At 30.6% G+C, this 14170-nt stretch overlaps 1 protein-coding gene across 2 annotated transcripts; it reads left to right on the forward strand.

The window, feature by feature from the left end:
* The first annotated feature begins 208 nt into the window (after nucleotides 1-208).
* Nucleotides 209-10026, forward strand: LOC145838322 (uncharacterized). Of its 2 annotated transcripts, XM_082945891.1 has the most exons (6): nucleotides 209-494; nucleotides 2371-2488; nucleotides 2728-2933; nucleotides 4032-4157; nucleotides 4570-6209; nucleotides 9496-10026. In XM_082945891.1, the coding sequence occupies exons 1-6, from the start codon at nucleotides 285-287 to the stop codon at nucleotides 9524-9526; spliced, it is 2331 nt and encodes a 776-aa protein (XP_082802017.1). In that variant the 5' UTR covers nucleotides 209-284; the 3' UTR covers nucleotides 9527-10026. The 2 variants fall into 2 exon arrangements, with proteins under 2 accessions (XP_082802017.1, XP_082802016.1); XM_082945890.1 differs by lacking the exon at nucleotides 9496-10026 and having other exon boundaries at nucleotides 4570-6365.
* The last annotated feature ends 4144 nt before the right edge of the window (nucleotides 10027-14170 follow it).

Raw genomic sequence — 14170 nt, forward strand, 5'->3', positions numbered from 1 at the left:
TGTCTTAACAAGCGTTGAAAGTCGGAAAAAATAACAGCTTATATATAAACTTGACATTTTATTATTCTAATACTAGGAAGTAAAGTATGTTTTAACTGTTTACTGCTGTACAATTAAGAAAGTAATATAACAGTTTTATATATACATATACCTTATACTTAATATAATATAATTAAACAGAGTAAATTTAACAAAAATATCACAAAAATCTTTGTAATCTACAACTGACGTAGTTTCAAAGCTGCTAGCCGATCAAAAAATCCAAAGATCTAAAAAGCCTCGACATGTCTGAGACTTGTCAAGAAAACCAGGTCAAAGCTACAATGAAAGAAAAAGTTGCTGGTCCAAAAGAAAAGCAAGAGTGTTCGTCCTGCGCTGTGACGTCACAAATGGACGACAACATGAAACGCATGATGAGTTTCGTTGAGCCTCTCGGGCACTCGCAGGTCGTCGACCGCCAGTCACTCGCCAGTCTGCCTGTTGGATTTGTAAAGGTCAGTTTTACATGATGACCGTTTGTTTTAATACTTGTTTAAATATTTAAAGCGTTTTGTGTAGATATAAAAAGTTTGATTTCCGTCTCAAAAAACTAAAAAAATCTTTAAAACTTAACAGACCTTATATTTAACCGGTTTTAGTTGAATAAATTTCCATAATGTTTATAGTTCAACAATACTACTTTAAAAGTAGTAACAATTATTTTTCTCAACTTTGTTGTAAGTTATAACTTTTTAAAGTCTCCATTACTTTTTATTGTAAAAGTAAACTTTAGTTTTAACTGTGCTCAAGGGCTATAAAATTTTACAACGTTAACTCCCTTTCTGTATACTTGATGCAATATAGAAAATTTAAAAGTTTAAACAACTTTTCCCACCAGCTAAAACAAAAATAAGTTCAAAACTAAAGTTCTTAGTTTTATTATCAAAAGTTAAACGCTTAATTTGACAACTGTTTTATTTTTGATAGTAATTTATTTTGTGTTTATGTTGTTACGTTTAATATCTTAAAAAAGGCTGGGAGTGTTATAAATAGATGTATATTTATATATTTATTTATAGATATATTAATGGTTAGAAATGAAAATTGTTGCTATGTTTACAATGTATGCGCGTTTGTTTTCAAAATGATTAACAAGTTACAATTGATATTTTAGGGTTAATTAAATTCTAAAGGAGTTGGTTTGCTAAGTATCATAGCTAAACAAACATAAAGAGCTTTCGTAATGCAAATACGTTACTAATTGTTAAGGATAAAGTAATTAGTTACCAAAAAACTTTTTTTAGTACAGTTTGAACTGTTCCTTTTTATACAAAAATAACTGAAAAAGTGTAAAAAATTACTTATGTTAGTTTGCGAAGTACAAATAAAACGATTTTTTATAGTTTATGTGTAAAAAATTAGCAGCAGTATAGTGTTTTGTAATATAAAAACATGAAGATACGTACACAGTTAATTAAATTTTTATGTAAAACTTCATAACTCTTGTGCCATACACTTACTTTTGAGCAGCTTAACAACATGAAGCTTTATATTAAATAAGCAAAACAGTGGTTATTTTTGACTTCGGCAAGCGTGTTAAATGTTGCTTCTCTGACTATTAATCTATGGTAGCCTGTTTCTCTTTCTCTATGTTCATTGTGCCGTGTTCGCATGTATTGATTTGTTCTTTTTGTGAGAAGCATCAGAGCTTTTTTGAGACGTGCTTCACTTTTTTTTTAGTTATAATTTCAAATAAATGATGACGTGCAGTGTTTTAAGTTGAACTAGCAGCGTGTGAAAAAGCTTAATGTGTTGCAAATGCTATTTCTGTTATGTTTAATAAAGCTAAAGAAGATAAGGTTAAGTTTTGACATTTTTTACATCGTTTATTAGTATTTTTATACTAGTATTATTATTTTAATAAGATTTATTTAAGCACTGACGAGGTCTTTGACCGAAACATAGTTTTTAAATAAATTCTTTAAAGAATAAATTCAATATTTATCCTCCAGTAGTTGAGGTATCTTTATTTGTTTTCTTAAAACCAAAACATATAATAGTATTTTCATATAATAAATTAAACTAAGTTAAAACTAATTGAGAAAGTGTTACTAATTAAGTTTTGTTAAACGTGTTTATGCTTTTTTTATTGTACTTTATGCAATTACTGTATCATAAGGGTTTATAATTTAGCATACGTTCAAAAGCTGAAGTAAATTTTTGTTTTATTAAACAAAAATTTAGAACATTTAAAGTTGTAGGTTTTGTTTTTTATTATACTTTTTTATAATGAATATTATTTAGACATATAAACGACAACTTCAAACATGATAAGTAAGTTGTTTAGTAAGTTACATACCTTACAAAGTATAAATAAAAAATTACAAACAGCTTGCAATTACCGACGATTCAAAAATGTTGAAAGTTCGTCTAGTCGACTTCATGAAGACACTAACTTCAAAACCTAGTAACAATTCCACTGGCAAGATTTCAAGCAGCTCCAAGACACGTTAGTTATTAAATTGTGTCGACCTTTTCTTAACGCCTTTATGTTTAATTTTAGCACATCGCAATTTTTTTGTTTATCTTTTTAGGAGATTGAGAGTTTTTAATTGAAATAAATTTAAATAGATATTTAAACTTTCAGTAGATAACATATTTAAATAGTCCTAAATTGTGTCAGGGGTACTTATTTTTACTGTAAAGATACTTGTTTTAAACGCTTAAAACGATAAAATATTTCGACAGAGGTGTCAATAAAAGGTTACCTGGCTATGAGTAACCTGGTAACCGAAAGTAAGGTAGTAGCTACCAGTACTAGCAACCAAGATTCTACGGGCAAGAGCAATGTACTTCTGTTTGACAAGCGAGAAATAGCTGCAAAGATAGCTAAAGGCTTAGACCAAGGATGCTCAAACGCGAAGCAACTTTTCAACGCCGAGCAAATACTTCAAGTTAGTTGGGTAACTCTGAAAGTTTTGATTGGTTAAATTACTATTAACGCTGCCCCGCCTATATTGCATTTCATAAGATTCAAACACGTAACAAAATAGAAATACTTTTGGTTGCAATAAAAGCTTCATGTGTATTATTTTTAGACGGTGTCTTCACGTTACTGCTTCGAGCTATTTTGTACAATTAAACTTGCTTGTATTATGTATTCTTAATTCTTGGAAGTTTAATTAATTTCGAAAATTTTCAATGCTTAAATTTTATCTTACGTAAATAGGTTTTCGCTCAGTATGTTACTTTTAAAACCCAGACAGTGCCAAATAAAACGAACTTTTTTTTAATTTTATGACATACTAAAAAAACAAAAGAAGGTTTTTAAAAGTAACAAAGTTTTTAAGAAAAAAATATGTAGAAAGTGTCTACATCTAGTTAAAAATTGTTCAAAAAAATGCAACTAGATTATAATTAAACAATATTAGCTATTAAATTTCATTTTCAAGAAAAAACTAAAAAAACAAACAAATAAATCTTAAACCGCATCCGTCTGATGAGCAAAGGTTATCAGTGATTTCGATAGAAACTTGACCTTCAAACCGCGAAATTTTAGTGTCGTGCTTGTTTTTTTCAAAAAGTCACCAAGAATCGAATTCTAAAATCCAGTTGAAAAAAAAAACTCAGCTAGTTTTGCTTTTAATTCTCACTTTACTTTTCTCTTAAATTTAACTCGACGATGGTTTCGCACAACCCTCTCCTTTTGTATTTTGCAGCTAATTCTAAATCAATTTTAGTCTCGTGTAATGTGACGTCATAGCACGCGAGAACCTTCTGCTCAGCAAGTTTGCTTGTTTTCTGCATTTCAATTGGCCTTCGCGTTTCGCCCCCCGCCAACTTTTGATTGTTTTTTTCTGCGACTTTGTTTGATGAATTGTTCTAGCTGCTAAAAATCTTGCTCAAAACGCATCTCTCGACCCTTAAGGCTGATGTATTTACATCAGCTGCATAGTTTGTACGTAAACTGTCGCTAGTTTTATGTTTGAACTGCATCAAGATCATTAGCGTGCTGTTGAGTTCGACATAGTTACCACATTTTTTTATCACAGGTTTGCGTGTTCGTCTACCCAGCTCCCTACCGGCTAAAGACGTTTCTCGGAACGGTTCATCTGGCCATTGCCGAGATGCGAAGATCGTGCAACAGCAGCAGCGTGTCGCTGTCATCCTATTACAAGGTAAATTTGACCTTAAAATTTATATTGCGCTCATTTTAAACGCTGCTGAAATCGCTAAATGCCAACGCTTTGTTTGTTTTCGATGTTTTTCGTAGCATCATGCAGTGTTTACGTGGTGCTACGATGGTAGTGTTTTTTTTTACTTTTATATTTGTGTTTTGAGAAAATTGTTTTCGAAAATAGAGTCGAAACTTTGCAAATGTTTCAAGGTAAGTCGAGTTTGCAATTTTTAAGGCTATGATGGTTTTACCATTGTAGCAATGAACCGCGAAATGTCTTCCGTGACGCACTTTAGCTTCTGTTTGAAACAAAAACAAGTTTGTTTAGAACTGAAAATCATTTATAATTCATAGAAACAAAAACAAACTTCCAATTCTTAACCTGTTTATATCTAAAACTGATATTTTTCCAGATATTTCCTACGTCGTCGTTCGTGGCCGGATGCCCAGTGATCGGAGCGACGCACCACTGCGTCAACAGGTGTCGTCACGGCAACAGCAGGAACCCCCTCGACGAGATGTGCGAGCGGGCGAGAGCCAACCAGGTGGTCGCGTTTAAAGTCAACAACAGCGGCGGGCAGAAGAAGCTGAAAATATCAAAACTGGCCGGTGCTTCAGCTTCCATACCGGAGGAAGCGCGACCCAGGTGCAACACGAGCAGCGAGAAGCCGACCAACTTCCGCCCCAACCCGAAGCAAATCACCAAGTCGCATTCGCTTCGGGCACTCGTGTCTGCACTGACCCACCGCAAGCGTCACGCCTTGGCAAAGTCTAAAGCGTACCAAACTCCCGCGAGCTCTCCGCCCCGAACGCAGACGACCAAGCTGGAGTCGGAAGTGTCGCTGGATAACGGGTACGGCAGCAGCAGCGGCGACAGCTGTAGCAGGACGTCGGAATCGAAGTTCAGCGACCGGCAGCAGCATTCCTTCAACGAGTCGATCCGAGGGCCGCTGTGTTACCGCCAAAGCGAACCTTCCTTCACGGCTTCCGTGACGACGACCAACTCCAGTTGCTTGGTGGCGCAGACTTCGATCGACAGCACGAGGTCATACGCCGACTCCACGACTACGAACTCAGGGGAAACGAGCGAAAGGACCTCTTCGGCGAGCCAGTGCATATGCGGAACGGAGTACTGTTCCACGATCGACCGCAGCACCATGTCGGCTTCGACCGGAGCGATCAGCGCCAACGAAACCACTCCAAGGCCGCGACGAAAAGTCAACACGGAAATCACGGCAAGCGCGAAGGTGAAGTCGATGCAGAACATCGTGAGCTCGATGAAAAACATCGTGTACAGCGTGCGAGTGCGCGCCAAGATAAACAGCAGGACGAGAGAAGCGCGCATGGCGAAGAGAAAGAACATTTTTCCCACCAGACCGACCACTTCCGTGCCTCCCAACTTGCGCAGCTTCTCGCTCGGCCCTCTCATAGACGGCAGCGAGGACGGGTTCGACGTCAAAGACAACGTCTTCGAGATTCTCAACTCGGCGAGTAAAATTCGTTCCGGTGGAGTCGTCAAGAAAAATTCAGAGAGCGGAAGCAGCTTTTCTTCTCCGCTCACCTCCACGGAGAGGGACGTGTCTGAGGCGCCCGCTTCCTCCAAGACCTCTCCTCCGCAGAGCTTCGACGAGGGAAAAGGTTCCTCTGAAGACGGAATCACGTTTTCTCTTACAGAACAAAGCGACTCGAAGAAAACAGCAAGTTGGAATTGCGAGGACTGTATGCTCGCCAGCTTGGCTGATAAATCTGAGCTAAAAGCGACAACGAGTCTAAAAAAAAATGAGCAGAACTTGAGTCAGCGAAGCAAACTCGTGAGACAAAACTGCTTCCGAAGTTCGGACGACATAAGAAAAGAAAAAAGCAAAGCTGCGAGCAAAGACGCGAAAGTTTTAAAACTCCGCCAGAAGCACAAACTGACCAAGCTGAAACCGGTGGTCGACGATGACATTGCTCCGTACATCGAAGACGGAATTCCGCCGCGAAAATCGCTGGAAGTTCAAACGACGACGGAGGACGAGTCAGAGGACTTCCACAGCTGCGCCGGCGGAGACTTGTACGTTTCAGACATGATTTCTCTCTCATCTTCGTTTCACAGCCTGAACTGCTTTGTCAGCGGCGAGGATGTTTGCGTGCGATAACGCTTTGCATGAAACTTTCTGCAGTTGAAATATACTCTTTGCTGGTGATTGAAATACACTTTTTTCGCTTGTTAGCCAACTAAGCTTGTTAAACTTTTCGTTAGCTCTAATTTTTACTTAGTTTTCGCCACTATTAAAAATTTATAGGTTAAGTAAACATTTTAAATCAGCTGTCTCCGAGTGCTTAAACTCACTTAACATTAACCTAATTTTTTACACTACATTTAAGCACATCGAAACAGGATATTTTACTAGAAATTGTTTTTTGCTACAAATCATAACGCTTTGACGCTCTTTTTAGAATTATTTGTTCAGTAGGGGTATATTTTTATGTTTTTATTTTTTGCCTCAATTATTTTTTAGGTTTATGTAATTATAAAAAAAAATATGTGCTTTGACAATAAAGCTTTAAAACCTTTTTTTAATAAACTAAAAGTCACAGTTGTTTTTATAACTTTTTAAACTTTTTATTAGATTTATTTTTTCTTAAGATTTGATTTTTTAGCTTCATTCGAGTTTTCAAAATATATTTTAGATATTTTTTGTCACCTTTTAACAAGTATTGTGTAATAAAATAATTATTTAGTTGATTGTTAGTAGTTTTGAATAGTACGTAAGCTTTATTGTGAACATTCAAAAATCGCTTTAAGTTTTTAATAAACCGTGTTAACAATTTATACACTTTCTCATTGTAATACTTAAGATTAAAGAAATATTTTTCTAAGCTAAGATTAGAAAACTAAGAGTTGCATTAAGAGCGAAATTTCGGAAAGTACACGCAATTGAGAAAATATGAAAACTTTCCGATCAGCCGATGTGCAATCAATACCACCTATGATACGCTTTTAGCTTGTTTGATCATTAATAAAAAAGACTCGTGCATGTTTTCAGATCAGCTTTGACTGCCTCGTACTTGTTTAACTTCTCAATTACGAGTCTTCGTATTTGTTGTTACAAGAGCAATTTTCAATTCTTTCAGCGGTGTACTTCACATCAGCGAAAAACCAATAATATTGAGCAGTTATGCAACTTTTTTCTCGAAAAATATTCTCTATGAGCTTTTTTTACAGCAACAAAATTGTTCGCTTAATGGTGTAAGCTTATGAAAGTATGTTTTTTAAACGTACCTAAATTATCTTTATTTTTGTTTCAAGCATGAATCATTTCTAAAACTAAACCGAAAGTTTATTTGACGTTGGATCATATTTTAAAATATTTATACAAAAAACTAGTTTTAACTACAATGGAATACTAATGTTTTTTAAGACTAATAGCTATATTTAGAGGTATAACTATTATTCAACTGTTAAGTTGATTATCACTTGTTCTACTAAAGCTTTAATCAAAAATTTTTAGATTTTATTAAAGCACCAGAATTTTTTTTTATAGAAGTACGTATTATTCGTTTTAAAAATGATTTTTTTCATACTTTTGCAAACAAAAAATGTTTAAAAACTACAACATAAACCTTGAAAATAAGTTAAACTATAAGTTACTGTTTTTTATATTGTTTACATCAACTCCAGTTTTTTACTTTAAAAAAATCTTAACATTATTCAAACTCTAATTCGTGTTAAATTTGTTTTTTTAAATCAAAACAGACTTAAATTTGGTAACAGTAGTTTTTTTTCTTGTGTTGAAAGACTATATACTTCTAAAAACTTAATTATATAAACATTATTTTAGTCCTTTATTTTAGTCGGTTAATAAATTATGTAAATACTATTCAACTTTTGCTTAACTTTTGCCTAAGCTATATCAAATTATTGAAAAAACACAATAACTAAAAAACAAACATACGTTTCAAACATCGTTAAAAAGAATCTCAGCGCAACACCCGTATTAAGCATTTACTGCATGCAGCCGAATCTGCATGACATGCTAATTAATTATTTAGGAGGCATCCAAAGCGGAAAGGCCAACATAAGCAGCATAAAAGCATCAAAACACGCCACGTTCACAGGTACAAGCTGCATGTAGGGGGAAAGAAGCAGGCAGTTAAAAATTCGGTTGGCGCGCCAAGCTCGGATTGCATTTCGCCTTACCTCAGTTTGAAAATGCAAGCGATTTCGGACATCCACGCATATAATGTGCGCGTTATACAAACGATGAACAATTATTTCAATTTGCCACCGACTGGCTCTTGGCCTTTCGACTTTCCTATGTGCGGCGCTGCACTTTGTTTGGCAAAGAAACTTTTTGCCGACTTGATATTCTACCGGCGCTTTAACGTATGAAAGAGTTTGATTCAAATTGGAGAAAATGAAAGTTGTCAGATTTTTTTTATCGATGATTTATAGCTGCCTAAAGTTTAACGTCTAACTAACCAATATTTGCTAGAGTAGTGCAATTTTTTATGAAAAAAAAACAATGAAGGACTAAAGTTCAAGATTTTAAAATTAATAATGTAAACAAATTACTTTTATGAAAAACAATTAAACTACTTATAATAACAAATTTTTACTTGGTTGATAGTTTAATAATTTACCGTTTATATAATGACAAATGTTAAAAATAATCAGTTTTTAAACTACTTGTTTGTGTAAAATAATTAAGTCATGATTTTTGATATTGCCACCTAATGAAAAACTTGAAATATGTTCTTCTACTATACTCGACATTTAGTAATTATTTTTTCAATTTACTTAAACAATTGTAGAAAAATATTTCATAGTCAACATGTAGAACTAACTCATAGATTAGATCATGTTGTAACATGCGCATTACCATTATTTTATTCAAAACTTAATCATTGCTGAGGGTAAACTTATCCAGCTTAGACAAATATTATTGGTGTGTCATACACGTTCATTATTTTAAAACAGTCTGTACACATGCTGTAAAAAGTAAGCAAAGATGACCTATTTAATTTTAATTAGTAAGGAGTGGTGAATTATATAATGAAACTTCCTTTGATTTTTATGTGGTTATAGTTCTAAGCATTTATAAAAAAATTGAACACTGATTTTACGACATTAAAAAAATATTTTTTTCAATTAGTTAAATTTTAAGTCTTAAACCTCTTTTTATTTACTTTTCACTAATGTAGCAGCTTAAATAAACATTTATAAACACCTTTAAAGAAAGAAACTTTGAAGAAAAAAGTTTTTAACTTAAAAATTTTAATTAATTTATTCATGTTTTAAGGCATTTATTTGTTTTTATATATAAACAATGTGGTAAAAATAACCTAACTTATAGGAACGAAGAAAAACTGTGTGAACTGCTCTAGAACTTTGAATAGAATAAAGCAGAGGTACAAAGTCTAGCTTAAAACGAGTTAATTACAATGTTATTGAACAAAGTTAATTATGGAGAAGTATGTGTAGTGTGTGCTTATTCTTATTAAATGTGTGTTTCAATATGGTGAGATTTAGAATTTCGGAAAAGACTTAAAACCAATCAAGTCAGTAAAATCGAAACCATTGACGAAGTCAATTAAAGAAGCAAACTATCTTCTTGTGAATTACCAAATTATTTAGATTTTTAATAACTTTAAAATACGTATAAGAAAAAAAATATATAACTTACGTACTTATAATGCAGAATTTAATAATAAATTAGATTACATGGTGCCAATGCAGCATAAAGGCGTTTTATTTAGGTGCCCAAATTTTTTTAAATATGTTGCGGCTAGCTTCTAGTAAAAAATGTGCCTTGAGGGTTTTACCTTCTCTATATTTTACTGTGCTGTATCTTTTATAAATTATTTGTTTTGCTTATGTTTTTAATAAAACAAAGTTTAAATTTAATAATCTTTTTTTTTAATGTATTATAAGTATACATTATTTGTACTATGAAAATTGCTTCGTTTTTAACTAACTTAAATTAAAAATTATTAATTTTTTTGTGATCATGCAATACTTTTTTTTTTTTTGATTTCATTATTAAACTAAGTATTTAAACAAAAAAAATTAAAGAGTTTTTTTTTCTACGTGATTCTGAGCGACTAGTATTTATTTTTATGTTTGTGGACCAAATTAAGAAATTCATCAAAACGTTTTAAGTTTTTTGTTTAACTAACATAAACAAAAACTTTTTAGTGGTCAGCTGCAAGAAAATTTTTCAAAAATTTAAAATATACAATAGTTGTACCACTTTTTTTTATTGTAAAAATCTATTTAAAACATAAAGTTTAATTGTTTGTCATTTATTTCTTTTTTTTACTTATATGTGTCGCTTTTATTTTTATGTAATTAAATAATTCATTTAACCTAAACAACTAATTTAATTTATAAAAAGACTTCAACCTGTTTATTTTTTAAACTGGTAGCAACATAAGTTTTTTTTTTTATCTGATAGGATAAATTAACCTTAATTAAAAAATTAATAAAGGTTTGCATATTTAGTAAAGCTACAAAATAAAAATAAATAAGATTTTAATTTTTTTTTTTTTACGTAACTAATATTTAAGAAATCAGATCTGGTTGTTGCTTCACTTCCGATATTTTATTTATTGCAAAAATAAAAGAAATTGAGGTTCGTGTTTAAAGTAAATAAAAGGATGTTAAAAAACCTAGTGAAAGTTACATAAAATAAAATGCAGTTCAAATGTAAGATAAAAGCCTTTTAAATTTCGATTCTCAAGCTAACTTGATTTAGAATTCTTTAAGAAAGAGCAAGTAGGTGCTCGAGAAAAGAAACTTTAACACCACTAATAAAAAGCCAGCTTTACACGATTGAGCCCGTTGATCGATTTTCAGTGCTACAAAGATCTTCAAATTCTTTATTTTTATTTTTTTTTGATAAGCAGTTAAAAGTTTCTTTTAAACTTCCTACCAATTTTAATTAAAAAGCTGTCTTTCAAGTTTACAATATCTGGCCGTTACGCAATAAAAACAAGGAAGGAACACGGAAACTGTTCCTTTTTTGTTAACTAAGCTCTTGTTTTTGTGATTTGTATGTGAAATCATCTGAGAAAGTTTTTTTTTAGTTTTTATAAAGGCCAAAAATAATAGTCATATTTTGTTTTAGATGATGCTAAAAAACAATAACAGTTGTGTTGTAAAAAAGCAACGTTTCAATAATGTTTTTTTTATTTACATTTACAGTTAAATATCTTCAAAACAAACTAGATATTTTTAATACTATTTATACTACAAAAACGAATATTAATCAAATTAGGATCAAGTTAAACAGCAAATTTGAAAAAAACTAAACAAGTTACTTTTCGTCAAACTTCAATTGCTATGAGTGTTAGAAATGAAATCATCAAAAAATTTTACAAAACTGTACTTTTATTATTTTAAAACAGATGATTTTGATTTCTAACTTATAAGCTGTAACGAAACAAAACCTTTTTTTTTGACTAGCCAAATTTTTCTACGATTAATCAAGTTATATTGTTTATAAATTTATTATGTAAAATGTGTCTGGTTTTGATTAAATTTAAAAAAGTTTATACTTGAAAAGAATCAAATTACAAACTAAATTTGTGTTTTTATTTTCTTTTACATACAAGCATTCAAAGTTTATTTTCTCTTTTAACACTCGGTGGGCTTAAACTTGTCAACGGCTTTTACTTAACTTTTTATGCAGATAAGACCTATTTTTGGCATGCTATATAAAAGTGTATCTTTTTGTTCCTAAAGAACTTTTTAAACATTGTTTGCTTTAGCAAGTTAACCTAGTTTGAAGGTTTTCCTTAATTAAAAAAATCACCTGTTGTAAATATAAGACTTGTACTTTTTTATATTACTTATTTTTAATAATTAAATTTACTGCATTAAATAAGTGAGAGTTAATCTTTAATCTTTGTACTACAATCTAAAATAAAACTAGTTTACGGCATAACACTTTTTTTCTTTTAAAACTTTAGTGAATTTTTAGAATATAAAAACAATTAACTGAAGTAAACAGATTTAAAAACTTCATCTGAGTTGTACTATAAAGTTAAATGAAGTTTCATCAATGCATTTACTCCTTACAAGTACCATAGTGCAGTTTAAATCATCTGTTCCAGATTCTTGTTTTTCTAGTAATCAGTCAAAACTTGATTAAGCTGCTGTGGAAAGTTGATGCATTTTATTAGTTTCGTCGCAAAAAGAAGAAGCAAAAAGTAGTTTACAAGAGGCAAAGCAGGGCTAAATGCCTTATATTGATTTGCAGTTGTCTAATGGATTTACAAATTCGCTTGTAATCGATTAGTTTCGTCTTGTTTTGCTGTACAGCTACATTTTCAGCTCTTTTTTCCGCCTGTCAAAGAATTTTTTTAATTTAGATAGAATTTTTAAAATCAAAATGCATATCTGCTACGAGTAATACTTTTATTAATTTCAAATGTTTTCAAAATTATAAGCTTTTTAATTGTTTAGGTTGTTTGTTAAACCGTTTTAAACAAATTTATCTCCAATCTTAGCATAGCAAAATATTGAAAATGTTTCATAAGTTGAAAAACGTACCGTCCAAAATAAATTTTATTTTTTTATTTTTCTTTGTTATTGCATTATATTGTAACCGATAATAACACAATGCTTGTAAAAATAGAATTAAAAGGCATTTTGTTTATGTTTAAAAATTTGTTTAGTGTTTTTTTTTTTTGTTCTTCGAATAGTTTGTATAAAAAGTTTATCTATTTAAATATGATTTTATGTTTATTGTTTTTAAAAACACACTTACTAAATATTTCAAACTTTTTAAGCTTTATTTATTTATTTTATTTTATTTTATAATCGTAACAAATAGTGTGTATCAAAATGTTTCATTTTGATAATATAGCTTAAAGTTTTTTCGTTAATTTTATTTTAAAGTAATCTTAAGTACTCAAACTTTCATAGCATTCTTATTTGTTTATTACCTTATCAATTTACAAATTTTGAGTGATTAGTTTAAAGCATTTTATCAGAACATTAAGGTTCAAAATCATTTATTTTTATCAAAATCTGCAAAAAATAGTTTTATAGTTTTTTTAAACTGACACATAAAAATAGATTCTTTTTTAGTAAGTAATAATTTATTGTTTAAAATAGATTTAGTGATGAGAAAACTAAGTAAAGTTTTTACAATTAGAAAAACTGCAACGAGTACAAAGCAAGGGGTTTTCCACAGACACATCAATTTTTCCTGATTTTAAATAGCTGTATTTAATTAAGACGTTGGCAGTACTTCATCTTAAAATTTAAGCAGTGCAATTTCAACTTTCTATTTTAGTTTTTGCCTCCCAGTTTACTATCTTGAATTGTCTTGTAAAATTTTTTTTACACTCTACTTTACTTATCAGTTTTTGATTAACTCGGTATCACTTTAAATACAAAAACTAAAGCGTCAAAAAAAAAATCAAAAAGAACATGTTTACGTAAAAGAATTTCTAAAATTGGTACATAATTTGTGTAAGTGTCAAGTTGAGCCGCGTAATTACTTAATTAGTTCACAACTCTCTTTAAAATCCTATTGTTTTCGATTGTACAACAAGTAAATTGTATATGCAATTTTTATTGTATAATATTTAGCTGATAAACACCATTTTAGTTTAAAATTTAGATAAATTGCTTTGTTAAAGTTAAGGTTTTTTATTAATTTGTTTTATATTTTCAAAGAATCCTAATTTTGTTTATCGTATAAATTTTAGTATAAATTGCTATTGAATTAAATTTAAAAGTTTAAAAAATTCTGAGTACCTTATAGTACAAAATAGTCTATAATTTGTATTTTTTTTTGTACAAGTGTATACAAAACAAATTAAAGTTGTATTTGAGAATTTTTTTTTTGTTTATTTTGTATATGTTAAATCTAAAATAAAACAATTATGTCATTTTATAATTGTAATTTTCTATGTAATTAGTCTGAAATTTTTTTATGCAAGTTTTTAACTGTTAACATACTTGGGCAAGACTTTTACTCTGCATGAGAGCGACATGTAAATTTTTCTATTTAAATA

Source organism: Thalia democratica, chromosome 6, assembly GCF_965202585.1.
Source record: "Thalia democratica chromosome 6, ktThaDemo2.hap1.1, whole genome shotgun sequence".
In the NCBI taxonomy this organism is placed as follows: domain Eukaryota; kingdom Metazoa; phylum Chordata; class Thaliacea; order Salpida; family Salpidae; genus Thalia; species Thalia democratica.